This window comes from Anabrus simplex, chromosome 1 (genome assembly GCF_040414725.1).
Source record: "Anabrus simplex isolate iqAnaSimp1 chromosome 1, ASM4041472v1, whole genome shotgun sequence".
Taxonomy (NCBI): Eukaryota; Metazoa; Arthropoda; class Insecta; order Orthoptera; family Tettigoniidae; genus Anabrus; species Anabrus simplex.
The window spans coordinates 494,885,174-494,912,793 of record NC_090265.1 but is presented as its reverse complement, the minus strand read 5'-3'; the positions used below and the strand labels follow the sequence as shown (position 1 = coordinate 494,912,793).

At 37.9% G+C, this 27,620-nt stretch overlaps 1 protein-coding gene across 5 annotated transcripts in view; it reads left to right on the top strand.

Moving 5' to 3' along the window:
• LOC136857009 (longitudinals lacking protein, isoforms H/M/V) overlaps positions 1-27,620 on the top strand; it is a 377,513-nt gene that overhangs the window by 118,850 nt on the left and 231,043 nt on the right. For all 5 annotated transcript variants that reach the window (XM_067135346.2, XM_067135347.2, XM_067135344.2 and 2 more), the window contains exon 3: positions 27,426-27,524. In XM_067135346.2, coding sequence (XP_066991447.1) covers positions 27,426-27,524 — 99 coding nt within the window. The remainder of the gene's footprint in view (positions 1-27,425; positions 27,525-27,620) is intronic.

Here is a 27,620-nt window from a genome sequence, read left to right as displayed (position 1 = left end):
TTAGGGATTGGAATAACTTACCAAGGGAAATGTTCAATAAATTTCCAATTTCTTTCCAATCATTTAAGAAAAGGCTAGGAAAACAACAGGTAGGGAATCTGCCACCTGGGCGACTGCCCTAAATGCAGATCAGTAGTGATTGATTGATTGATTCCATTTGCCTTCATTTATTCGTTTCTTTCTACTTATTTTCCTTTCGGAACTTGAATCTGATTCCATTTTAACCTTTCAATCTCTGCTCAGCTGGTTAAGGGATGGTGTTGCCATCAACCTGGAAATAAAGCATGGAAAACAAGAACTCTCTAATTCCATGGAGTAAGAGGTGTTTTGCTTTCCATGGATTTAGAAACACCACCTGTATGCGGATGAATGACGGAATTAGGGTATTCTTGCCTTCCATCCATGCGGAGCACACTAAAAAGCCTCATCCAGCCCATAACTCAATTTCGCCAAAAATTGGAGTTAGCGGGTTTTTGATCTCCCTGCTTTAATTGCTGTTTTGCATCTAAAAAGGACAGAAACAACTAATTCCTTTGGTGTTCTTTGAAAAGCATAATAAGCAAAGTACAATGACAGTTACATGAACATTTTAAATTTCATTTTAATTTATTTGGCTGAAGATGGTCTATAGAAGGAAGATCATCTCCACATCCTCATCCAACCCAGCACATATCCAATGCAATGATAAATACGGTCTTTTACAGGGTCAAATAAACAAATCAGTCCTTGGAAGCTGTCAAGTATGCAATCTTACCACATCCCAGGAAACTGCCTGTCAAAAAAAGATATGTGTGATTCGAACCTTCTACCTCGAGCACTGTCCACTATCACATATTTCCCCGCCCGTTTGCCACGTGAGCTACTGCGACACTTGACCTACGGCGCCCACTTCCCAGCCTATGTACAGTACCGTGCTACCGGTCTGTTTTAAAGTGCGTGTTCTGCGTATCTCTACTCGTTTTACGGGTGTATTCAAGGTACCCATAATGAATTAATAGTGGCGCTCACGATTCCTGGTGCCTTGCTCGTAAACACACATCTTGTTATATTACCCCGGTTTAGGAAGAGGGACCAATGTCTTTCAGAATTGTAGTAAATGTGAAGGGATGCATGAAACTGGATCGTAAGGGGCTGGTGGACCACCCGGTACATCGATACGATATCGATGATGCCGTCGCGTACTGAAGAATACTTGTAAAAAACTAAGTAGTAAAACAGATTACCCCAAAATAAGGAAATTCAGTAAAACCGACGACATTTCAATTTATTTTAAAGTAATCCACCTGAACCCTGGACAATGGTCTAAAAAGGAGGACATGTCCGGATAAAAGAGGACGTCTTGTCACCCTAACCATATATGAACCATGAATTGATGATCTCGGAAAGAAATATGAAATTACAAAATGGGAAGTCATTGGTCTTATGATTGGTGCTAGATGGACAATTGCTAAGGAGATGCTGAACTTCTTAAGAATAAAAGAAATCCCGGACACCATTTTCCAGACCATAGTGGACTCTGCGCTGAAAAATTCATTGGCGATTGTCCAGACACCATTTGTACTTTCGGACGTGATATACCCTGTATTGGATTTCCTTTTTCAAATAAAATCTGAAAGAGACAATATGCCTGATGGTTGGCAGTTTTAATCTTGAGATATAACTCAAGTCCTACTTAATCCAAACATAATATAAAATAAATATTGTTTATATGAACTGATTAGAAAGCCGATCTTTCAATTCCCTATTAGGGACGGCTGTCAGGTGGATTATCTCTCTTGACTATTTTTATAGCTAAATAGTTGTATAGTATTGAACAGGTGGATATTTGTTTAAATAAAATTTGTTTGTGGAAATTCTTTGTTCTTAAAATTGTGATTCAATACGGAATAAGAAAGACATTTATTTGTTGTAGTGCTTTTTTGTCAAAGTTTAATGTTGATAATAACTAATTTATGAACTTACAATCACTGAATTTATTGCGGTAGAGCGAATTATTGTCTTCCCAAGGCATGATCGGTAACAGGCTGGAGCAATGTACAGAGTGAGAGGTTCTAACTAAATTAAGTCTTTCTTGGGAACTGAATTTATTCAGTAATAGTTTTAAAGCAAAACACATTACAAGTGCATATAGATCTGGACGTAGTCTTCCTAGGCGATCTTCTGGGCAACATCCTCTCTATGGAACCACGTTTCCTGGTCGGCAGCCGTCACCATGGTACTATACTCCCACGTCAGTCGTTCTAGAATATCTCGCAGCGGGGTAATCACTCAGTTTTATTTTGTGCCAGTGTCCAATATTAACAGTCCCCCAAACACCAAAATGATTTTGCGTATGATTATACTAACATGGCTTGCACTTGTGTGGTATATCGCGATTTTTTATCATTGGGTAGGTTCTGTGGTCACTAGAACCTGCACAATTGTTCTATGTGAAAAATGAATGTTTAAATTTGCACATGAAATAAACTAGTGGTGACCTTCCACTTGAAACGAAACTGTACTAAGTTCGAAGCTTCTCGAATCTGTGGTAGCTTTCCACAATAATTATAGAAAAAAATACTGAGAGTTGAATGAGATTCATACAGTCTACTTTATTTATTTATTCTTTATTTTCCTCCAGTTCTACAGTATTTAGTACCTTAGTGATCTATTACTGCAGAAAAATAACAATTCCCAACCTAGGCAAGTTCTATCAACTTAAACACAAATACTAGGATGTACGGCCAATCCCGGTACAATATATTCTACCCTTCCAGCCTATAAGTTGGGCGCCGACTATTAATCCCAGAGTCGTATACGAGTGAGCCCCGGTGATATTTTAAAAATAAAAATAAACTTATCGTAAATTAATAAGCAGGAAGGATAAAAGAGTAAAAAAACAATAAAAAGATTATGAATGAAAACTTTTTGCAAAGTAATTTATTTTAAAGTTTTGGCAGTATGGCAAAGAAAAAGAAGTGAACAACAATAAAAAGTAAAAATTCATTAATCAAAACTCACATGGTCAACTGAAACTCACTAATAATTCATACAGATAATACAAAGTCTAGTTTCTGTTAGGCACGTAAATGAGCGAATGATGTGGGTAGATTTGTCAGTTGGAGGAATTAGGACAAGAATTGTGTCCGTGTATTCACCATGTGAGGGTGCAGATGAGGATGAAGTTGACAAGTTTTATGAACCATTGAGTGACATCGTGGTCAGGGTCAACAGCAAGGATAGAATAGTGCTAATGGGCGATTTCAATGCGAGAGTTGGGAATAGAACTGAAGGATACGAAAGGGTGATAGCTAAATGTGGGAAAGATATGGAAGCTAATGGGAATGGGAAGCGTTTGCTGGACTTCTGTGCTATTATGGGTTTAGCTGTTACGAATACATTCTTCAAGCATAAAGCTATTCACCGCTACACATGGGAGGCTAGGGGTACCAGATCCATAATAGACTATATCTTAACAGACTTTGAATTCAGGAAATCTGTTAGGAATGTACAAGTTTATCGTGGATTTTTCAATGATACAGACCACTATCTGATCTGTAGTGAATTAAGTATCCCTAGGCCTAGGGTAGAGAAAGTGAAATCTGTCTGCAAACGAATAAGGGTAGAAAATCTCCAGGACGAGGAAATTAGACAGAAGTACATGGATATGATTAGTGAGAAGTTTTGAACAGTAGACAGTAAGCAGGTTCAGGATATAGAAAGTGAATGGGTGGCATACAGGGATGCTGTAGTAGAAACAGCAAGGGAATGCCTAGGAACAACTCTGTGTAAAGATGGGAAAAGGCGAACATCTTGGTGGAATGATGGAAGTGAGAGCAGCCTGTAAACGTAAAAAGAAGGCTTATCAGAAATGGCTCCAAACAAGGGCCGAGGCAGACAGGGATTTGTATGTAGATGAAAGAAACAGAGCGAAACAAATAGTTGTTGAATCCAAAAAGAAGTCATAGGAAGATTTTGGTAATCACCTGGATGGAAAGGCAAGGTCAAGCAGCAGGGAAACCTTTCTGGACAGTAATAAAGAATCTTACGAAGGGAGAGAAAAAGGAAATGAGCAGTGTTTTGAGTAATTCAGGTGAACTCATAATAGATCCCAGGGAATCACTGGAGAGGTGGAGGAAATATTTTGAACATCTTCTCAATGTAAAAGGAAAGCATCCTGGTGGTGTTGCAAACAGCCAAGCTCATGGGGAGGAGGAAAATGATGTTGGTGAAATTATGCTTGAGGAAGTGGAAAGGATGGTAAATAAACTCCATTGTCATAAGGCAGCAGGAATAGATGAAATTAGACCTGAAATGGTGAAGTATAGTGGGAAGGCAGGGATGAAATGGCTTCATAGAGTAGTAAAATTAGCGTGGAGTGTTGGTAAGGTACCTTCAGATTGGACAAAGGCAGTAATTGCACCTATCTGTAAGCAGGGGAACAGGAAGGATTGCAACAACCAACGAGGTATCTCATTGATTAGTATATCAGGCAAATTATTCACTGGCATCTTGGAAGGGAGGGTGCGATCAGTCGTTGAGAGGAAGTTGGATGAAAATCAGTGTGGTTTCAGACCACAGAGAGGCTGTCAGGATCAGATTTTCAGTATGCACCAGGTAATTGAAAATGCTACGAGAGGAATAGGCAGTTGTGTTTATGTTTCGTAGATCTAGAGAAAGCATATGACAGGGTACCGAGAGAAAAGATGTTCATTATACTGGGGGACTATGGAATTAAAGGTAGATTACTAAAATCAATCAAAGGCATTTATGTTGACAATTGGGCTTCAGTGAGAATTGATGGTAGAATGAGTTCTTGGTTCAGGGTACTTACAGGGGTTAGACAAGACTGTAATCTTTCACCTTTGCTGTTCGTAGTTTACATGGATCATCTGCTGAAAGGTATAAAATGGCAGGGAGGGATTCAGTTAGGTGGAAATGTAGTAAGTAGTTTGGCCTATGCTGGCGACTTGGTCTTAATGTCAGATTGTCCCGAAAACCTGCAGTCTAATATCTTGGAACTTGAAAATGGTGCAATGAGTATGGTATGAAACTTAGCCTTTCGAAGACTAAATTGATGTCAGTAGGTAAGAAATTCAACAGAATTGAATGTCAGATTGGTGATACAAAGCTAGAACAGGTAGATAATTTCAAGTATTTAGGTTGTGTGTTCTCTCAGGATGGTAATATAGTAAGTGAGATTGAATCAAGGTGTAGTAAAGCTAATGCAGTGAGCTCGCAGTTGCGATCAGCGGTATTCTGTAAGAAGGAAGTCAGCTCCCAGACGAAACTATTTTTACATCGGTCTGTTTTCAGACCAACTTTGCTTTACGGGAGTGAAAGCTGGGTGGACTCAGGATATCTTATTCATAAGTTAGAAGTAACAGGCATGAAAGTAGCAAGAATGATTGCTGGTACAAACAGGTGGGAACAATGGCAGGGGGGTACTCGGAATGAGGATATAAAGGCTAATGTAGGAATGAACTCGATGGATGAAGCTGTACGCATAAACCGGCTTTGGTGGTGGGGTCATGTGAGGCGAATAGAGGGGGATAGGTTACCTAGGAGTATAATAGACTCTGCTATGGAGGGTAAGAGAAGTAGAGGGAGACCAAGACGACGATGGTTGGACTAGGTTTTTAACGATTTAAAGATAAGAGGTATAGAACTAAATGAGGCCACAACACTAGTTGCAAATCGAGGATTGTGGCGACGTTTAGTAAATTCTTAGAGGCTTGCAGACTGAACGCTGAAATACATAACAGTCTATAATGATAATGAATGTATGTATGTATGTATGTATGTATGTATGTATGTATGTATGTATGTATGTATGTAATGTATGTATGTATATATGTAATACAAAGTCAGTTATATCTTCAGAGTATCATTTCTCGATAAGCACAAATGCTTCATTTATAAAATTTGTTAAATCGGTTATTCTAAAAATTCAATTCCACTCATTAAATCTGACATAAAACACTCTATCTTAATCTCTAACTCCAAAGAAAAATACATATCGAGTGTTTGAAGCTTCATTACATAATTTTAGGATCTGTCTTTACGGCTTGGTTGTAACAGAAACTTTACTGACATAAATTATTACATATCATTTCATTTTAATTACCTCTTATGGGGTTTCGTTAATAAATTACTGACATTCCAAAAATAAAGTTGGCTTGTGTTACCCTTTACAAATTAAGTTACATCAATTAAATCATTAAATTTATCAAATTTATTAAATCGAATTTATTAAATCATCCTTTTGCTAAATCATCCCTACAATTACAACCACGAACCGGACATGGACCGAACAAGTATATCTGATCTAATACAGACATGAGTAAATCCAATTTTAAAAAATTCAATCTCACAAACAACCTGCTGTCTCATTAGTATATTCCACCAACATGGAAATTCTACGTTAATAAATCACCCTAATGATAAATCTGTAGCGAAAGGCCTTACGGAATATAAACAAACACAAATACCCCTAAAACTTACAACTACATTGGCTTTACTGCAGTGGGAATGGAACCCCTGCCTCAGAACATGACAACCATATGGAACTGCCCCAATAAATCACAAACCGGGCGAGTTGGCCGTGCAGTTAAAGCTGTGAGCTTGGATTGGGGAGATTGTGGGTTTGAGTCCCACTGTCGGCAGCCCTGAAGATGGTTTTCCGTGGTTTTCCATTTTCACACCAGGCAAATGCTGGGGCTGTACCTTGGTGGCATATGCATTTTCATATAAAGCACATTGAGACCCCAATCGTTGGCAACGTAAATAGGTACTGTGGATGACAGTATATCAGCCGATATCTTGTCCTCTAATTTAACAAAGAGAATATAATCTTCATTCACAGATAAAATAAATAGCTTATTACGTGTTATAACCTCACTTTTAAAAGCCTCAAAAGGTGTCGTAATTGTGAAATGTACTGGGATAGGCACCAACACAGAGTTTTGGCCTTATAAAAAAACACCCCTTCAAGTATACGAGAAACATTCTCTGTAATGAAAATTTATCCTCGAGTGTTTTAATGCACTCTAATGAATTATTTGTGACTACAAAATCATCACGACGAGTACACTTGTTTTGATGTGAGTTCATTGCTTTAATATGAATTACATCCAGGCACACAATATTATCTACACGTCCTAATATATCATATTAGTTTTAAAACAAAATGGCAAAAAAAGCATCACTGCACTAACGTTTCCTTATGAAACTAAACCAACAGAAAAAACTAAACTGATGCTTCACACATGCTCATGTTTACATTTGAACAAACTGAATGCGGTGCCATTTTGTCTAATATCGATAGCTGCATTAAGGTCTGATACATTGTAGTTGGTCTTGGTTGTACGAATTTCGTGTGTTAAATTAATACATTTTTAATGAGCCGTCCATCCAACGCACAGTAACTAAAAGAGAGACGGTAGGCGTCACGAATAGCCATCCAGGAGCATGTGACGTCAGCGGACTCTAGTCTGCCAAGCGCTGTAATTTACTGCAAATCAGTTTGCCGCGCGCCCCGCTTATCTCCTTATCACAAATACGTTTACGTTATAATATTTTCACATATTGCATAAAATTATTCTTTGTATTATTTTGTTTGTGTGCTTTCGTAAAATATTGCAGACCTACTTTGAAAGCCAGAATAGTGAGACTTTTTGCTATGTTTTAAAATATTTTTTAAATATTCGAATATACCGGAAATGTTGGTATTTACAGTTCCCAATTCCCTGAAAGAATTCAAAATAAGTACCATATATACATACAGATTAAACTAAATCAAAGCTTAACAATCAACAAATAATGTTAACCAATAAAAATCTAAATAAAATACACAAGATTAAATACTGCATGTTGTTACTTTCCTGAAAATAGTAATTACTGTACTAACATTATTGTTTGTTTTAACTTATTACTAACAAAAATCTATAACAATAATAATAATAATAATAATAATAATAATAATAATAATAATAATAATAATAATTGTACCGGGTGGTACACCTCCATGCCGCTAATTCAAACTTTGCGCCAGTTGAAACTCCTCTACTGGAGGAAGTCTGAACTTTATCTACTGCGTAAATTTTCAAGTTTCTCAGAAGATGTCACTACTTGTAAATTTTGAAGTTTCTGAACTGGGTCGTTTTCGATATATTTTTGTTTTGCCTGTAGTAAGAATTGTGAACATTCTCTGCCAGATGGCACTACTGAAGAAATACAATTATGCACCCTAGTGCGAAGTGAAAGAACTATGTGTTTGAAGAAATTTTGAGTTTATAAGTTTGTTCTTTGTTAAATTTCTTTCAGTTATTGTTTATGTTGGCAATATTAACCCCTTCCTTCCGCCAGGTTTGAATTTAGCCAATCCCGAATTTCTTTAATTAATTTATGACCAATCAGGTGTATCTTCTTCAACTTGGATATGTTGCTTAACCCTAACCAATAAAATTCTTGTGGGAGGGTGTTCTCATTCTTGAAACGCCTCGAACTTTCCGCGAGAGTATATAAACTGCTGATTTTCGGGTCTCCGCGCCACTTCAGTAACATCTTTCTGTGTGTAAAGTACGTAGCAGGGGACGGGAAGCGCCTCTTTCTTCGGGCAGCAGTTCAACCACAAGGTAATGGCCTTTTAATAACTTCTTTTCTTGCTAGCTCAGCAGTTTAACTCTCGGGGCAGGTCCGAAGCCTTTTCCATGTAACTTTCCTTTAAAATGTAAAGACACTCGGTATCAACTTTTTCTGTTTTAACTACAAATTGGGATAGAGAGTGCTTAACCCTCTCGAGCTCCCACTCATTTTGCTTCGAGGTGAACTTACTTTCTCTACCGTTTCTTCCTGTCTAGCGTAATGTAAATTGTCTTCTCGTATAAGTCACCTCCTTAGTATGGGATTAGCCCTTGCATTAACGGCCTAGTGCCAAGTAGGTTTTAAACAAAATGTATTAGGAGTGCAGCTTCGCCTCCTCTCAAATTGGTATTGTCGAGGCCATGTAATATTTGTTTCTTCACTTAATAGGCCTCAGTAGGTTGGGTATCTTTTACCCCTGTGTCTATGTCCTTGGAGGACAGCTTGAAAGTTGAGTTTGGTGTGGCCTTTGTTAGGCTTAAACTTTGAGAGCGGATCGCTCTTTTGAAATTGATTTTGGGTGCCTCGAGGAGGCTTTACCTTGTAATTGGGAGCAAGTGCTTCTGAACATGATTGGGGTCTTCTGCCCCTTTGTCGAATCTTGTTTTTTGGGTAAAGTTGGGCTAATTGCTCAAGAATTGTGAGTCCGGGGCTCGAAGCCCAAATCCTGTGAAAACTGTAATTGTACATTTGTTACCTTGCTACTCTGTACCTGCCGTTCTTGTTATTTCTTGATTTTGCTAAGAAAATATAACCTTGTTAAATTTTATCTTAACTTTAATTTCGTATTCTGAGACCTGTTCACCCCCGCACCTTCTTTCACCTCTGCTGTTCCACAGATACCTTGCAATAATAATAATAATAATAATAATAATAATAATAATAATAATAATAATAATAATAATAATAATAATAATAATAATAATAATACACTACATAACAAAAATAACATTACTATTAATTTAGGTCTACGTTTCAGGACTTAATGTTTTTCATCTTCGATTTTTTAGTCAGTTCTTTCATTCTAATAAATGAACGTGCTCTTACAAAGCACGTTACAGGGAAGTCGTCGACTTCTCTATACTTAGGTCTGATGATGTCTATTAGTTCCTTCATCATTGATGGGCACTTCCTTAAAACATTCCCGTGGAACCTTTGAAAATCTTTTTCTAGTTCACAAACAATGTCGAACCACTGGGGAGATGGATTTATTAGGCCTGCTCTAGACAAAGCCAAGATCCAGTCAGAGTTCCTAATACTAACGCATTTTCCAGTTTTCCTCTGTAGATTGAGCTACTGGCGATTTCTTTTTTGAATTTTATAATTCGCTATGCAATATACCTCGCCAACATTTTCAAAAAGTCCTTATCTTCATTATGTAAGCAATCTTCGAGATTGTGCTGCTCAGTAAACTGCTCTGTTGATGATTCAACTATACAATTAAAGTCTTCATACTATGAATCAAAAATTTCCAAGTTAGTTTCGACTGATTCTATGGTGTCATTAGTAACTACACAGTCTACTGGGTCGAGGACATCTACAGTTAATGTTTCACACTTTTTCCTGTTGTAGTTTCCAGTTTTAATTATGTCATACACACGTTTGCTCAGTAACAGTTTTTTGTTATTCTCTGGGTAACTGTTGTGGGCAGGGGGTGGTCATAAAACCCACCTAACCCTCTGATCATAGAAAAATATGACTCTAAAACTTGTTAATTACATTTCGATGCTAGTAGATATTGATATTCTTCTGATTTTAGGTTTCAAAACAATCCCTGCAAACTACGGATGAAAACCATACAACCTATTTGAAAAGGTAGTAAGTCAGTCTTCCTCTTGCTGATGGAAACAGCTTGAACGTTTTATTCAGGATAACACCCTGTTCCTCTAAATTTGTTCTGTAAACACCTTTGAACTTGTTTGTTGGATGCTTAACTTAATTTCCTCCAGCTTTATTATTTTGTGTTTGGCTCCTTTTAGATCTTCATTAAATAATTCTATTCTTTCTTTTAATTCTTCATTTTTGACCATCACACAAACTAATTCACACTTCAAGGGCAAGTAGTCTTTATTTTGGCGTAACTGTTCGTTGATTTGTCCTTCCTGAGAAAGGTCATAAAGCGCACTTGATTCCTCTACAGATTCGTTTATTAGTGTTTGTGTAACTGTTTTACAATCCCGCCTTTAGGCTCATGTATTTCTCTCTGAATCTTTGAATTGTCTGTTGATGCAGAAAGCGTGGGGATATTTTAAAAAGGAATGTTCCTTTTTTCAATAAGCGCTTAGAAGAGAAGGCCTAACAGTTCAGATTGTAAATCTCTTTCAAAATCAGAGGGTAGAAAATGTTCGGAGCATATACGTGCGATTTTAGAGTTAAAAACATCTTTTCTTTTACAAAAATGCACCCATTGTTTGCACAAAGTTGGGTCTTTTGGGAATGTATAAAATGGCAACTTACGTTTCTTTGCATTGTTGGGATGGTTTTTACAGCCTGCACCGCACAGCACGACATTTTAACTGCACAGACAAGACATATACACTGGAATTCACTTCACTCATGAACGATACGCACAAGTTCACGACTTTTAAAACATTCGCATGCCTCGAAAGTAATTAAATAATTAAAGAAACAATGTGCAGTCCGCAGACGAACAGCAATGCACCGAACTTCACTGCTTAGAATGAAAACACCGACACCGAAGAATAACTTATCTTTTATAGACTGATATTAACGTGCCAGACAATGCGTAGTGTAAAAGGAGGGAGAGTCCTGTGACGTCACGATCACGCCAATCTACTGCGCATCCGTCTCGTGACACCTACCGTCTCTTTTCTACGTGGTCCAATGTATTTAAACTCCATGCGGAACACACAAAGAGTAAACAAAGGCAAAAGTGGGAAATATAAAATATGCAGTTACAGAGGCAAACAACAGAAGCAAAAACCATACGTTTGGAGAAAATGAATATTGTGTAAAATTAAGTCACAGGAAAGAGAGTAATGACTCCAAATTCGCAGACCTCTACGTCTAATATAACGTCAGAAGATACGAGTACAAAGTAAATGAGACAGGCTAAGTTAATCATATAGGATGAGGCAACCATGGCTCCCCATTACGCTCTTTCAGCAGATCAGCTACTTATAATGAACAACAAATCACCTTTTGCTAGAAAAGCGATTTTGCTTGGTGCGTACTTCCGACAGTGCCTTGGAAGTAAGTCCTCACTGTTAAAGAACAGCTGTTATCCAGTCAAGTTTTAAATAGTCTACTTTATAGCCCTGATTTAACTTCACTGTTCAGCTTCTAAAACTCGGAAATGGAGAACTAGGGCAAATGGACTATCGAGATTCAACAAAACTGGATTTCAAAAAATATTATACGAGATTCACTTCGTTCTTCTTTTCATCCAAGTGAGAGCACATTGTTTCCAAAGTAGCAATTTGTTTTGCCCAAGAAACGAACAAGTTAATTTCCTCAATCAGTAGGTTCTGAATAGTTTGATAGGTGACCAAATAACGTAGGTACATTAGCATTGACTCCGTACTGTGCGATGATGTTAATGAAGTTAATAAATCTGGTTTGTGCATTGGAACGAGAATGAATCTACGGAAGCCATACAAATACATTGTTCGCGCAAAAATTCAGACGGGCTCAGTTTCAGGAAGGAAGTGTTTTATTCCAAAAATAAATTTTGTACCTGTGAATCTGTGTATACCATTCATTTTTAAATGGAGACAATATCCTCTAAATGTAGCCTTCTCTGTCACACTGAATAAATCACCAGGACAGGACTTAAAAGTTGGGATAAATCTCCCCACTCCAGTGTTTTGAACAGTTGTACGTTGCTTTCTCAAAATACACAAACCCATAGACTCAAAGTACAACACCAAGCTATAACTGCACTCAGTATGGTTTAAAGGAAACATAATATCTGTTTTGATTCCATTCAGATATTGTGTAAAACCTGGAAAGTGTAACTTTTATTCATAAGATATATTAATAGTCCATTTAGAATTTCCAATTACTTTACAGACAGTAATTTTGAATGTCGAAGATAGGCTATGTTCTAGTAATGAATAAACTGAAAACAGTTCTGATACAATTCTCGTCAGAGAGTCAAAACTAAAAGAGAAATAACTCACATTCGTGTATTATAATAATAATAATAATAATAATAATAATAATAATAATAATAATACCGGGCGAGGTGGCCATGCGGTTAGGGACTCGCAGCTGTGAGCTCGCATCTGGGAGATAGTGGGTTCGAACCCCACTGTTGGCAGCCCTGAATGGTTTTCCGTGGTTTCCCATTTTCACGCCAGGCAAATGATGGGGCTGTACGATAATTAAGGCCACGGCTGATTCCTTCCAACTCCCAGGTCTTTCCTCTCCCATCGTCACCATAAGACCTATCTGTGTCAGTGGGACGTAAAGCAAATAGCAATAATAATAATAATAATAATAATAATAATAATAATAATGCTTTATGGGTCATCAGTTCATAGCTGGTTTGATTCAGCTGCCCATGCCACCCTTTTCATTTCTACTTCATCTACTCTAATCTGCTTTTCATATTCATACCTTGGTCTACCCCTATAGCTTTTCCCGCCTACGCTTCCCTCTAAAACTAACTGAACAAGTGTTGGGTGCCTTAAGATGTGTCCTATCATTCTGTCTCTTCTTCTGGGCAAATTTCGCCAAATCATTTTCCTCTCACCAATTTTGATTCAGTATCTCTTCATTTGTGATTCGATCTACCAATTTCACCTTCAGCATTCTTCTGTAACACTACATTTTAAAACCTTCTATACTCTTTCTTTCTGAGCTAATTATCATCCATATTTCACTTCCATACAATGCCTCGCTCCAGACGAAATTCTTCAAAACATTTCCTAATTCCTACAATGTTCGAAGTGAACATATTTCTTTTCTTAAGAAAGGCCTTCTTGCGTGTACTAGTCTGCATTTTATGTTCTCTTTATTTCTGCCATCATAAGTTATTCTACTACCCAAGTAACAATATTCATCTACTTTTCTTAAGACTTCACTTCCTAAACTATATTTCCTGCATCACCTCACTTCAGTCTACTGCACTCCATTACTCTAGTTTTGGATTTATTTCCATCCTGTACTCCTTGTCTAAGCCTTTGTCTATACTATTGAGCATTTTCTCCAGATCTTCTGCTGACTCGGACAGACTAACAGTATCATTGGCAAATCTCAGAGTTTTTATTTCCTCTCCATGGATTGTGATTCATTTCTTAAATTCCTCTTTGATTTCCTTTATCACCTGTTGTATATAAACATTGAAAAGAAGAGGGAACAAACTGCAGCCTTGCCTCACATCTTTTTAGATTGCTGCTTCTTTTTCATAGCGTTTGATTCTTATCACTGCAGACTGGTTTTTGTACAGATTGTAGATAATTTTTCTTTCTCGGTATCTGATCCCTATCACCTTCTAGAATCTCAAATAGCTTGATCCAGTCAACATTATCGAATGCCTTTTCTATATCTACGAATGCCATGTACGTGGATTTGTCTTTCTTAATTTTATTCTACTTAAGATCAGATGTCAAGTTAGGATTGCTTTATGCGTTCCTACATTTCTTCTGAAGCTAAACTGTCTTCTCCCAACTCAGCTTCAACTTGTCTTTCCATTCTTCTGTAAATAATAGTGTTGCAGCTGCTTCCTTCCAACTCCTAGGCCTTTCCTATAACATCGTTGCCATAAGACCTATTTGTGTCGGTGCGACGTAAAGCTACTAGCAAGTAGCATGTTCCTGATGATTATCCCCTCCCGGTGGACTATTTTACTTCCAGAATATGTTACCCGGGGTTAGCCAACATCAGTATATCATTCATACATACATACATACATACATACATACATACATACATACATACATACATACAGAAAGAGCTGCATGTCTTCGGGAGTTAGTTACGGCTGTGTTTTTCCATTGCTTTCTGCCGTGTTGCAGTATCAAGACAGCTAAATCATGTTAAATATTATTGCAAGGCCATATCAGTCAATCGTCCAGATTGCCGCAACAACATATCTGATATTTTCTGCAAGGATGATCATGGAAATGAAATGGCGTATGGTTTTTAGTGCCGGGAGTGCCCAAGGATGTGTTCGGCTCGCCAGGTGTAGGTCTTGATTTGACTCCCGTAGGCGACCTGCGTGCCGTGATGAGTGTGAAATGATGATGAAGACGACACATAGACCCAGCCCCCGTAACAGCGAAATTAACCATTGAGGGTTAAAATTCCAGACCCCGCCGGGAATCGAACCCGGGACCCCTCTGACTAAAGGCCAGCACACTAACCATTTAGCCATGGAGCCGGACATGATCATGGAGAAGCACTGGGGAAAAGGGAAAGACGTCGTCTTTATTTTCCCTGATATTGAGAAGGCTTACGACACTGTACGGAGACAAAAATCTAGGAATGTCTTGTGCTTTTATTAATGAAGCCAAAATGCTGTATGAATATTTCCAGAGTTGTGTCCAAGTAGGGGATGGATATTCAGAGTAATTTGAGACTAGGCAGGGTATACAACAAGACAGCGCACTATCGCCACTTTTATTCATAATTGTAATGGATGAAATAAGGAAAAGAGTTAAGAGACTTCACAACAACTCTGAGTTTAAAGTTGTTGCCTTTGGAGATGATGTGGTGATCTGGGATGATAGTGAGGCTGAAGTACAACAGAAGCCGAATTACTGAAATGCTATATTCAAGCAATTTGGTCTCAAGATAAGCAAGTCGAAAACGATAGTGTTGCCTGTTAGTCGGCAGAACATCCGTACTAATATTACTCTACATGGATCAAAGTTGGAACAAGTACAGTATTGCACCTTTCCCGCGTCCAGGTGAGGATACATGAGATACAGACTAGCTCATGATAAATGATTCTATCTGATTAATGTTGCTGGGTTGTGGGTTTCGCTTGAGAAAGTACGCCGTTGGCCTATGGTAAATCTCAACCTACGCAGAAGGACGTCTCCAACACGCTATCAGTCGGATACCATACTCGCATGTCGCCAAAATTAATCGCAAATTTCAGGTTACTACGATATTTCAACTGATTCGCATATGTCGCCAACGAAATCGCAATCAAAAAATTAGTTATTGCAGTCTTACATCTAGTTCTTATACTAAGTAGGCATTAAAAGAATTATGGAGTTTCACTACTCAACTTTTATTGACTATTCAATCCAAATATTAAGAAAATGCCTCACACAACGTAGATAGCTTCCTAATATTATGGATATCCCAATCAGTTACAGTTAAGTTGAGATAAAGAAAAATAAGTTTTGAAAAACTCGTAATAAGTAGCTGAAATCTAGGCCCTAATTATCGATTCATTAACCCTGGCCTGTTGAAAATTTAAGTCATATATAAATAATGTTCGAAGAATCAATTGAAAAAATTAAAATATATTAATCAAATAAAACATACTAAATAGAGTTGTAAGAATTAGATGCATCCAATTATTTAAAAATGAAAAGAAAATTATACTCATTACTATATACATCATTTCAGATTATAGTTTTAAAACAGAATGTAGAACGCAGTGAAAATAGCCAAATAAATAATTCATTAAGATCTGGAATCTCTTCTCACTGAGCTGAATTGCTCCTCAAAGTTACTTAAAATTCTGTCATTTAACCTTTAACTCAAATATGACTAGTGAAACGAATGTCACTTTGTACTAAACCTAATATCTGTGTCCATACACAGTAGAAAATCATATGGGAAAGCAATGTCTGTTTTCTGAGGACTTCAGTTAACTAATATGCTTGAAAGTTCACTTTGTTTTTCATGTTTCATAAGATCTGATCTCCATATAAGCAAATTCAGGTCCGCTCTAAGTCGTGATTGATTTCAAATTAATACTATCATATGGCTTATGTTGTTAATTCACTTAATTATCTTAATCCATGGTTAAAATTCAATTTAAGTGCGTGTCTGGCTGAATGTAGCATTGCCAAGTGTATTTAATTAACTTTCTAACAAATTATACCACAAGTGGAAAAACTGGCATGTTAGAAGACTCTACCTTCATCTAAAAATCCGTACATGAATGACTAAGTCACCAGTGATGTGTCAACATACTCACATAAAATCAGGAATTAGGTTACCATGTGTGAGAGTACTTGAAAATGGTCATAAATAACTCAGTGAAGGCCTAAATATTATCGTTATTAGCCTTTTGGCTCATCTGATGATCCTACATACTCAAACAACACTGTGTTGATGGCATTGAGATCGTATCCTGACCTACTTTGTGTATCTGGGAATAAAAACAGCAATTGAAAGCAGTACGTTTCAATATATACCTTAGAATGCATAATTTGCACGCAATATCATCTCACAGAAGACTACTATGACCAACCTCTCAAATAAAAATAAATATCGCCGTCATAACTTAACATCCGCTTATATTATTACTTCATTCACCATTTACCATTTCAAATATCACGTAATATCCATATCAATGCATTTCAAGCACCCATCTCATTAAATACGATGCATATGTGCCATAACCTTCACATATAAAAACACTATCCTTACCGTCATAGTGTCAAAGAAAAGTGTATCATAATACTAAGCTGTACTACTATATTTCGTCGTAAACATTCCCTAAATACGATCTCTAAGCTTGCTATTCCGATAAAGCCATCACACATGTATATTGACATTCATATTACACTTTAACACTTCACTGATAACGATTAAAAACATCTATTACTTTCTCTCACACCACATTGATAAATTTGCGAACGGCTTTCACTGGTATATTACGCCTACAATATGGGATTGATAGTAACATCAGATGAATACCTACATCCATGTAATTACACTTCATTATATACGCACGCACAATGTCACAAAACATATCAACACATAGCCAAAATATAAAGGTTTCTACTAACGAAAAACGACTCATAGGGGACTTAACTTTGCTTATTGGGCCCTGTTTGCCATCTCGCTGTTGGTCATCGGGAATGGTAGGCCTCGCTCCATGGTTCTGCTTTAGGCATCGCCCTCTACTATGACTGCGCTAATACGCCTTCCCAATACAGCAATATGAGCGATATGGGCCTAGTTCCCATTTCTACCACCGAGCGCTGCTTCGCTGGCATTGAAACACGATTGTTCATAACAGCACACGTGAAGTGTTTTGTATATTTCTGTTAAAATATAAAGCCAATCACTCAATAAACATATTTGAATCGCACCTTACACCTTAATAAAGTTAATTTCTTTGAAGAACGTACCCTTCCGCAGCGGAAAAACAGTACAAAATAATGTTAACGGTAGGTAGTAAATACTGTAGGAAATAAATATATTCACACACTTTTCTGTTTAATTGTTTCCCGTTCTCGCGTTTAAATCTTTCAAAGATCTCTGTTATTGATGTGGCTATGTTATTTAAGAATACAGGAATAGCACACTTGCAAATAACTTCACTCAACTATGAATGTCCGATTTCAGGAAAAGTGAAGTGAGGAAATTCACGCAACACAGGCACTAACTAGTCACTCATAGACGCAACAGGATTTTTATGCACAAATGGTTGTGCTTTCAATACAAAATCATGAATAACTTTCAAAATCCACAGTGGCAAATCAGATGTGTGCTGCAGCCTGCTGTTTTAAAATCTCTTTTATACGAGTAAATCAAGTCCATTAGCACTGTTGGTCTGCTGGTCTTCTCAAAAGAATCAAGCATGTTGTCCGGCTGCAATGTTGCTACATTTGTGCTACTGACACGTATGTCGAATCAATTCTTTTATCGATAACTTGTATTTGACAGTGGTACCTGCATTAAAAAATCGTGCATATCTGTATACGAATCGTCTTTTAAATATTATAGGGCTGTTATTACTTCAGTCATAAAAATATATTTCGCGCGGAGGACATTCATTTTCTTAGACGGCTCGATGTTTTTGTATGTAAATGAACCGGTTTCACAGTTTCATTTGATTGCATCTGATACAGTTTCTCGATAAAATCACGATTTATATCCTGGGAACCATAAAACATAGATCTTTCGAGTAGGCTAAATAATTTTTTACTTTTCAGAATGTGCCATTTGTCGAAAGCAAGAAGAGGCATTTCACTGTCAACAGGATGACAGATCATCAGTTTAATGTGTTTTGAAGAAGATATTCTTCTTATCATGCTAACATTAGTCTTATGATTGTCACTCAAAATGCGCAACACGAAAAAACCGCAAGCTTCGACTTCCTTTATTGTTTTGAGTGTTAAAGTGTGCAGCTCTGTTCCTAAAAGCCTCTTAAAGAAGAAAAATGCTGCTGTAACCTTTATTTTGTAGACACAGCAGAAATTATAAAACAGAAAAAGTTATTAACTAGGTTAATTCGATTTCTACTTTCGCTTGGATGACGGTCATCTTGAGTAGTTTTTATTCGCTCAACGTGGAATGAAGCGTCTTTCTGTCGAAAGACGGTGTCGAGTTTCTTGTCATATAACATCTGCTGTTCGATGGACTACCAACAATCACAATCTCTCTGTTCCATTTAGGCACCGACTTTCTGCTAAGAGACACTCCTTTACTAAGAGTGTTACCATTCCAGTAATGAAATGTCGTATGGCTTTTAGTGCTGGGATATCCCAGGACGGGTTCGGCTCGCCAGGTACAGGTCTTTCTAATTGACTCCTGTAGGCGACCTGCGCGTCGTGATGAGGATTAAATAATGAAGACAACACATATACCCAGCCCCAGTGCCATTGGAATTAACCAATTAAGGTTTAAATCCCCGACCCGGCCGGGAATCGAACTCGGGACCCTCTGAACCGAAGGCCAGTACGCTGACCGTTCAGCCAACGAGTCACCATTCCAGTCTCGCAGTTTATATCTGCTACGTAGCGTGAAAGTGTGGTTTTATTCGGCGTGGCAAACATATCGTTTCGATGATCTTGAATTGAAAGTCGGCAAGAATCCTTTCTTGAAATAACATTTAGCCATTTATGACGTTGTTCGTTGAGAGGAAATTCATGAAACAAAATCCCACTTTCCAATCTGCTTTTCATCTTACATTAAGGCACACAACAGTAAACAATATTGTGTACATAAACATTAAAACGGTTCACGACCAAAGAAATAACCAAATAAGGTAAATACAGGCTCAAAATTACACAAGTACTCTTAGCAATAATCACTGAGCGTGCTTCATCAAGTAGACTAATGCCAGCTTCTCAGCGCTCCACGCGCCTGAACTGGTAACTACGCCGTGTTCGCTCGTTTACATGTGTGACCGGGCGAATGAGAAGGCGTATTAGCGCAGTCATAGTAGAGGGCGATGCTTTAGGTAATCGGGTCCATCTCGTCTTCTCAGCCGACTTTCAATCCTCCTGGGTCATCAACCTCGTAAAGCGCCACCATAGTCGGAGTAGTCTCTGCCTTGGTCTTTTACAACATCATAGTGGTCTCTGGTACGTTAGGAACAGAATAATACAGTGTATTAGTTAATGTTGTCATCTTGCAATTTATCTTCGTTTCGTAATGCCTATGATATCAGAATAAAATGTGCTCTGGGACGATTAGTTTCGATATAGTAGTTCTAACTGTGCTACTGTTTGTAAAAACTCTCGCTTGCCGGGCGAATGCGATTTCTCCGTGCTTATTAGAAATGCACTTGACAGCTAGTTGGACTTTGCTGTTTACGATGTGCAGTATCAGACAAATATAAAACTTCTAAGTCCAGCCGTGACGTATTTGTTGTACCAGACTTGCTAACTCCTTTTTGCTGGTCTTTAAATTTCGCGCAGTTATTCAATCTATGAAGTTGACGTTGAGCGGGCTGCCGCGGATTTTATTCTCCGTCAATATTTGATCTTAAAATCAGATAAGCTGGCTTCTTTCTTTGCTCGACTCCGTCTTACTTGCCGTAGTGCTGAATTGTGTAGAATGTTCTAATGGAAGTCTCTTTTTTCTTAATAATTGGTTTAAATAATCCGCTTCTGTCATTCTTTTCTCACAGCCTTCTAAGTATGGTTCTTTCGGTGACTACCGGTTGAAAGGATCATCATTTCGGTTCGTACCGATGTTAGTTGCTTTAACATTGACCTTTTAATGGCTTGAACGCCATTTTTGTTCCTACTGATGCAAATATAGAACGGTGAAATGGCACAGTATAATAGTTTCGTTATCTTGGCAGTGTAGTAAATAACAAATAGCTGACCATCTGCAGAAATCACTAGTAGAATACAGAATAGAGCGCAGTTTTATCATCTTGTGAGGAAACTACTTTGGGATAAGCCAGTTCCATTAAGATCAAAATAAATACTCTACAGGAGCTTCTTTGTAGCAGTACAGTCTAGAAACTGCATCCAAACCAATAGAAATATCAGCAAACTACAAGCAGTGGAAATGAACTTCTTAAGAACTATGATTCAGAAAACAAGTAGGGACAAAATAATAAATGATAAGATATACCATCTTGTCAAAGTGAAAAAAAACAAAAAAAAACACCTTAGTGAGAGCCTGACTGAAACGGTTTGGTCATTTCAAAAGAATGGACCCTCAATGAACAGCTAGAGTGTGGTTTGAGAAGGAACGTTGAAGGAAAAAGATCAAGAGGTCGGCCAAGGAAGAGATGGATTGATCAGATTAGAAATGATGTAGCTGGACAAGGTCTGGATTTGCAGCAAGTTATGGAAGAAGACGTCTACATAGACAGAAGTATATGGAGAGCACTCGTTCACTGCACCCGTGAAACTGTGCTGGTGCAAGATAATGATGATGATGATGATCTGGATGTTAAGATAAAACCAGAATCAGCATGGCAAGAAGTGTGTTTCTCTAATTAATGCCTTGTATGCAACTGTGACCTTTGATTCAAAACTCGTTGGCGTGTCATGAAATGTTGTATTATCGGTAGTCGAAGGATGGACACTAAAGGCTTCGTCAATGAACCTACTGTCGAAATTCAAAATGTGAATGTATCGCAGAATGTTAAAAGATTGCTTGGGTGGACCGCATCACTAGGCAGAAGATACTCTGCTGTGCGGAGAAATCGTGAAATTTTAACTGTTGCAAAATGCAGCAAAGAAGTTGATTTCAGTCCCATCTTCTGAATTTATGATAGAAGGAAAATTTGGACTTGGGTGAAGATTATCCTGGACGCAGAACCTCCGTCAGTGGTTTGACCACCACAATACGGCAACTCTGATACAGGAACACAAAATAGGAATTAGTGATGGGTGTGACTCTTGTTTGAGATACTCGAGACTGACATCGCTACTCTCGATGCATCACGTTTCAGTCGGACCTCAGCCAGGACGAATATGGTAGATAACTAATACTTCATTGCTACAGTCGAATCTGGCCTAGGCAAAGAACAAGAAAACTGATGCAACCATAGGCTTCATCGACATCCAAAAGGTATTTGAAACATTGGCCATGACCATCTGAGAAGAGCCCTAAAAAATTCTAACACTCCATCTAAACTTCTCAAGCCAATTCTCTTTCGTCAAGAGGGCAATACAACCCAAATTGAAGCCAACTACTTGAGAACTAAGAGCATAAAACTGAGGAGCGATGTTTTTCTAGGTTCACCATTGTCACCTATGCTTTGTAATATCGCAGCGGACCATATTCTGAATGAACTGTCAGAGGAATCAATTGCTAAGGAATATGGATTTCCACTCGTAGAAGGTTTGAAACTTCTCACAATACTGGGATTTGCCGATGACACTGTTATTGTTGGTAAAGACAAAGCTTCTGCACTAGATCTGACTGAAATACCAATGAGAAGATTTAGGGAGATAGACTTGAACATCAATATATTTAAATCAGTGTTTATCAACATATTTAAAGGTCAGCTTATTGTTGGCCTAATGTCTGTCTTCGGTGGAGATATAAAATTGATATTGCAAGATGAGACCATCAGATCTTGGAGTGAACTTTCGTCGTAAATCCTTCCATATTCCCAACATTAATTTCAAACAGTTGTGCTGAACTGTATTCCTCTGAAATTTCTGAAAAGACGACAAAATTATAAAATACACATTGAAAGAAATCCTCCAGCTTCCTGCTGACACACCTGACTGTATGATACACACACACCAAAAGTTCAAAGGTCTAGAATTTTTCCGATCACAATGGGAAGTTGTCCTGCAACAGATTAAGTACCGTAGTTACCCTACAAATAAATGGAAACTCTTACTTTTGGGAAGTAGATATCTCTTTGAGGGGAGTGACAAATTCCTACAAGACCTGAGCATTTCACCTTGTGTCAGCTTATTAAATTCCAGGAATGGTCTTTTGGATTCCAAGAAAATATGAGAATTGCTGAGAGATCAGGAATTCCAAAAAAATGGTGTCAGCTTTCTCAAAAGGGAAAAGGTGTTATCTTATTTTAAAACAACCTTTCAGCGGATAACACTACATGATGGCCTATCTTGCAGTGACTGGCGTGATGCTCTAAAGATGACTGCTAATGTCGCAGCTGTTCGAGCCATGCCAGGCAGGTTCCAGGACAGTAACCATCATCGGCATTGCCAAAACGAGATAGAAACCCTTTCTCATGTCCTGAGATGCTATCCCTACAGTGAAACCCTGTGACTTACTGGACATCATGCGATACGAACCTCCATCGCTCAGTCATTGCGAGACGCTGGTTACACAGTGCATGAAGAGATCCATGGATTGTGGAGAACGGCAGAACCCGTAGGATTGATATGATAGCTTTCAAAAATAACAACAATGGATATATTATTGATCCTACAATTCGGTTTGAGTCGCACACTAACCAGCCCAGTGAAGTACACGAGGAAAAGAAAAACATTTACGAACCAACTATTCCCTTCTATTGACATGAATACGGACTGGATAACATGGAGGTTATAAGCCTCATGATCAGTGAATGTCTTAAGTTCTACGAAAAATTCTGCTCATATTCTAACTGCCAGAGTCTTTGACAAAAAATATGGCTCTCAAAGACTTGAAAGGTTCATTATCCATACTGAGAATTATATATAAAATAAGAGTTTTGTCTGTACATTGCTCAGAATTTGAAAATAATGGTATTTCTGTATCGGCCATGTCCATAGTAACAAGAAAATGCATTTTTTACTTTTCCGTAATTTCTGTCTGTCTGTATGTATGTATGTATGTATGTATGTATGTATGTATGTATGTATGTACACCCATCACGAGAAAACGGTTGAAGAGAATTTAATGAAAATCGGTATGTGAAGTCGGGGGATGAGCCTCTGCAATCTAGGCTATAAATCATTTTGTTCACGCTGAGTGAAATGGTAGTTTAGGGGAAGGCCTAAAATTGAATTCTCAACTATTTATGTTATTAGTGGTCTATTGAAAATCGGTATGTGAAGTCGGGGGATGAGCCTCTACAATCTAGGCTATAAATCGTTTACTCACGCTGAGTGAAATGGTAGTTTAGGGGAAGGCCTAAAATTGAATTCTCAACTATTTATGTTATTAGTGGTCGTATTTTAAAGAAAATGGGTATGCAAACTTGGGGAATAAGTTGCTACAATCTAGGCTATCAATAATTGTATTCACGCTGAGAAAAATGGTAGTTTAGGGGAAGGCCTAAAATTTAATTCTCAAATATTGTTATTAGTAGTCCTATCTTGATGAAAATCGGTATGCAAAGTCAGGAAATAAGTCCCTATAGTCTAGGCTGTAAATTATTTTATTCACGCTGAGTGAAATGGTAGTTTAGGGGAAGGCCTAAAATGTAATTCTCAAATATTTCTTATTAGAGGTTTAATCGATGAATGCTACATAACTAAGGTTATATAGTATTAAATTTCCTATTATTCATGTCTTATACATTGTTACTGTACTGGCTATGATCACAAAGATATTCATGAATTTGGATTTTTGTTACTAAGTCCATATCAGCGCCGAGTAACGAGAAAATGGGTAAACAGTATTTAATGAAAATTGGTATGTAAAGTCGGAGAATAAGAAACTACAGTTTATGGTATAAAATATTTTACAAATCACAGAGTCGAAAGAAAACTAAATGTGAAGGCCTACAATATAGAAAGCTCATAACATTGATCAACAATAACATTACATTGACCATTGTTTGTCGTGATGTGCTTTGTGTCTTCTGTTGCCCCTCATCTCCGGTAGATAGGATTACTGCTGCGTACAGAGTATTTTTTATTTGATTTACGTTGCACCGACATAGATAGGTTTTATGGCGACGATGGGATAGGAAAGGGCTAGGAGTGCCTTAGGCCTTAATTAAGGTACAGGCCCAGCATTTGACTGGTGTGAAAGTGGGAAACCACGGAATACCATCTTCAGCGCTGCCGACAATCGGGTTCGAATCCACTATCTCTCGGATGCAAGCTCACAGCTGCGCACCTCTAACCACACGGTCAACTCGCCCAGTCGTACATAGTGTAACAGCCTGTCTGAATATTGATGGGAAGTAGCTGGGGAGTTAGATAACTTTCTTCTTAAGCATGCCATTCCCCTGGTTTATAAATTTTCTGATACTACTGGTACGTAACACACTGGATCATCATAGCATTCGGGCTATTCAATCCCTACTCTGAGGCACTGATTGGAATGAACAATGTGCACATTTAGCAGAATAATGGCAGATGAGTGTTCATGGCAATCTGCGGCCTGGTCATCCCAGCTCTGGAACTTTGGACTATTAGATTGGCACCGCAATCTAACCGCAGCACTGTTCGTTAAAGGTGATAAAACGTGCGGCTTTCCATTTGATCGAGTATTTTATATGATAGCATTGCTTTTAATCGCTACATTCATACTTACGTTTTTGTAATGACCTATGTTGATTTCAGGTTAGGAAAACCACAAAGTCAGTCTTTCTGAGAATCCCGTAGCGAAGCACGGGTACATCAGCTAGTCATTTATATAGTCATAAATGTATTTAGTATACTTTGTCCTCATGGGCAACCTTCTTATGGGGGAAGTGTTTATTCTGTGAATAAATATATATAAATGGTCTGTCATGTAATCAGGTATATCATTAACGCGGCAGAAACAACCAAATCGCTAATAGAAGTTACTGTAACATTCCTGAATATACGAAATAACCAATAGAAAATAAAATCTCTTCTGCTTGAATGCATGTAATATAAACCAATCTTAATATAAAGAACATCAGATTTTTCCCTACTGGCCATTTCATCAGATATGTACTATACATGCATTCAGGTCTGATGATTGTAATTGGTCTTGAATGATCCTTCACACAGAAACTATCTATTTGTTACCATGCTTATATAAAAGTATTGATAGTCCAGAAGGGGCGTTACCCTGGAAAGTAGTTCCTTTTCAGATACATGCGCAGTATCAGTACCTTTATGCCATTATATTTTGCATTCTTTTAAAGTTATTGCATTATTCGATATTGCATAAAAGAAATAGTTTCAATTACATTTGAAAAACACGTCACAGTCTTCATTGCTATTTCATACACCCAGTCCCTGAACTATAGGAATTAACCAATGATGGTTAAAATACGCAATATGGCCGGGAATCAAACCCGGGGATCCTTGGAACAAAGTCCAGCAAGCTAACCATTTAGCCATGGAGCCAGACTGGACAGAAGTAAAATGCAGGAAGTATGTAAGTTGACTGCGAGTAGATTATAAATAAGTGGACGTAACATCGTTAGTTAATTAGTAGACAAAGTATAGTCAAGGGATAACACCCCATGCACATTATGTTCTGATGACAGCTTCAAGATAGGATTACGCGGCATGGACTGCATCGGTTGCTCAGAATGCATTGAGAGCTTTGAATCACTTTTCCCAGCACCAGTTCGAGAGACAGACCACATGCGCCTGACGTCATTATACAACATGGATATAGCATTACAAGACATGTACTGCATTGGCTGCTCAGAATACATAGAAAGCTTTGCATCGCGTGACCCATCACTACTTTAGATTTTTAATATACTTCATAGGGTTTGCTTGCCTCTGGGAGATAGAGGGTTCGAACCCCACTTTCGGCAGCCCTGAAGATGGTTTTCTGTGGTTTCCCATTGCCATACCAGGCAAATGATCGGGCTGTACCATCATTAAAGCCACGGCCATTTCCTTCCTTCTCCTAGCCCTTTCCTATCCCATTGTTGCCATAAGACGTATCTGTGTCTGTGCGGTGTAAAGCAAATTTCATAGGCTAAAGAAACACTTGTTTCCTGTCTGAATCCTCTTCTGTACCTCGAAGTTCACCTCGTTACATATGTTGAACCATGTTTCCAGATACTTGAATTTGTCCACTGATTGGAAGTCCATTCTGTCTGCAGATCATTGGACCTTGTTTTGTTGAGATCTTGACATCAGCCTGTACTTGGTCTTATTTTTATTGAACTATTGACCCACCTTTGCAGCTTGTTGCAAGATAGCTATCATCATCTCTGTCAGACCAGACTTTTTTTATGGTACTAAAGTGAAAACTTGCTTCCTCTGATTTGTAGTCCAGTTGCTCTAGACAGACATTTGTCTTGCCTGGAAAATTGCTTTTTTTTTTTTTTTTTGCACTATATTGTTTCATATGTTATAATCTGTTGTAGCTCAATGGTTAGCAACCTCCCAGTATTGATTACTTAGGTCTAGGGTGTTACCTGTTTCTTCCAGTGATGGAAATGAAACAGTCTCCTTAAGGAATGAACAAATTGCTGCTTGATAACTATGTCTTCTATGGTCTTAGTGCTTATTACTTGTCTTTTTTGTGTGTATTTACTCATTGGTACTGTTGTCTGGAAAATATGATAGTGTTACATTCTTTCTTTTTCTTTTCAGAAAGCAATTAAACAGGAAGTTGACATGGATGATAATTATCCTGAAACTGAATTGGATGCTGATGGACCAGATGATGACTATGGTAACCTTGAGCATCAGGTATGTGTATATCTGGATTTAAACATGTTTCTTGCAAGACAATGTAATGAGATAGGGATGAAAGAAACTTTTTGGAGAGGTGCAAGTTGTGAACAT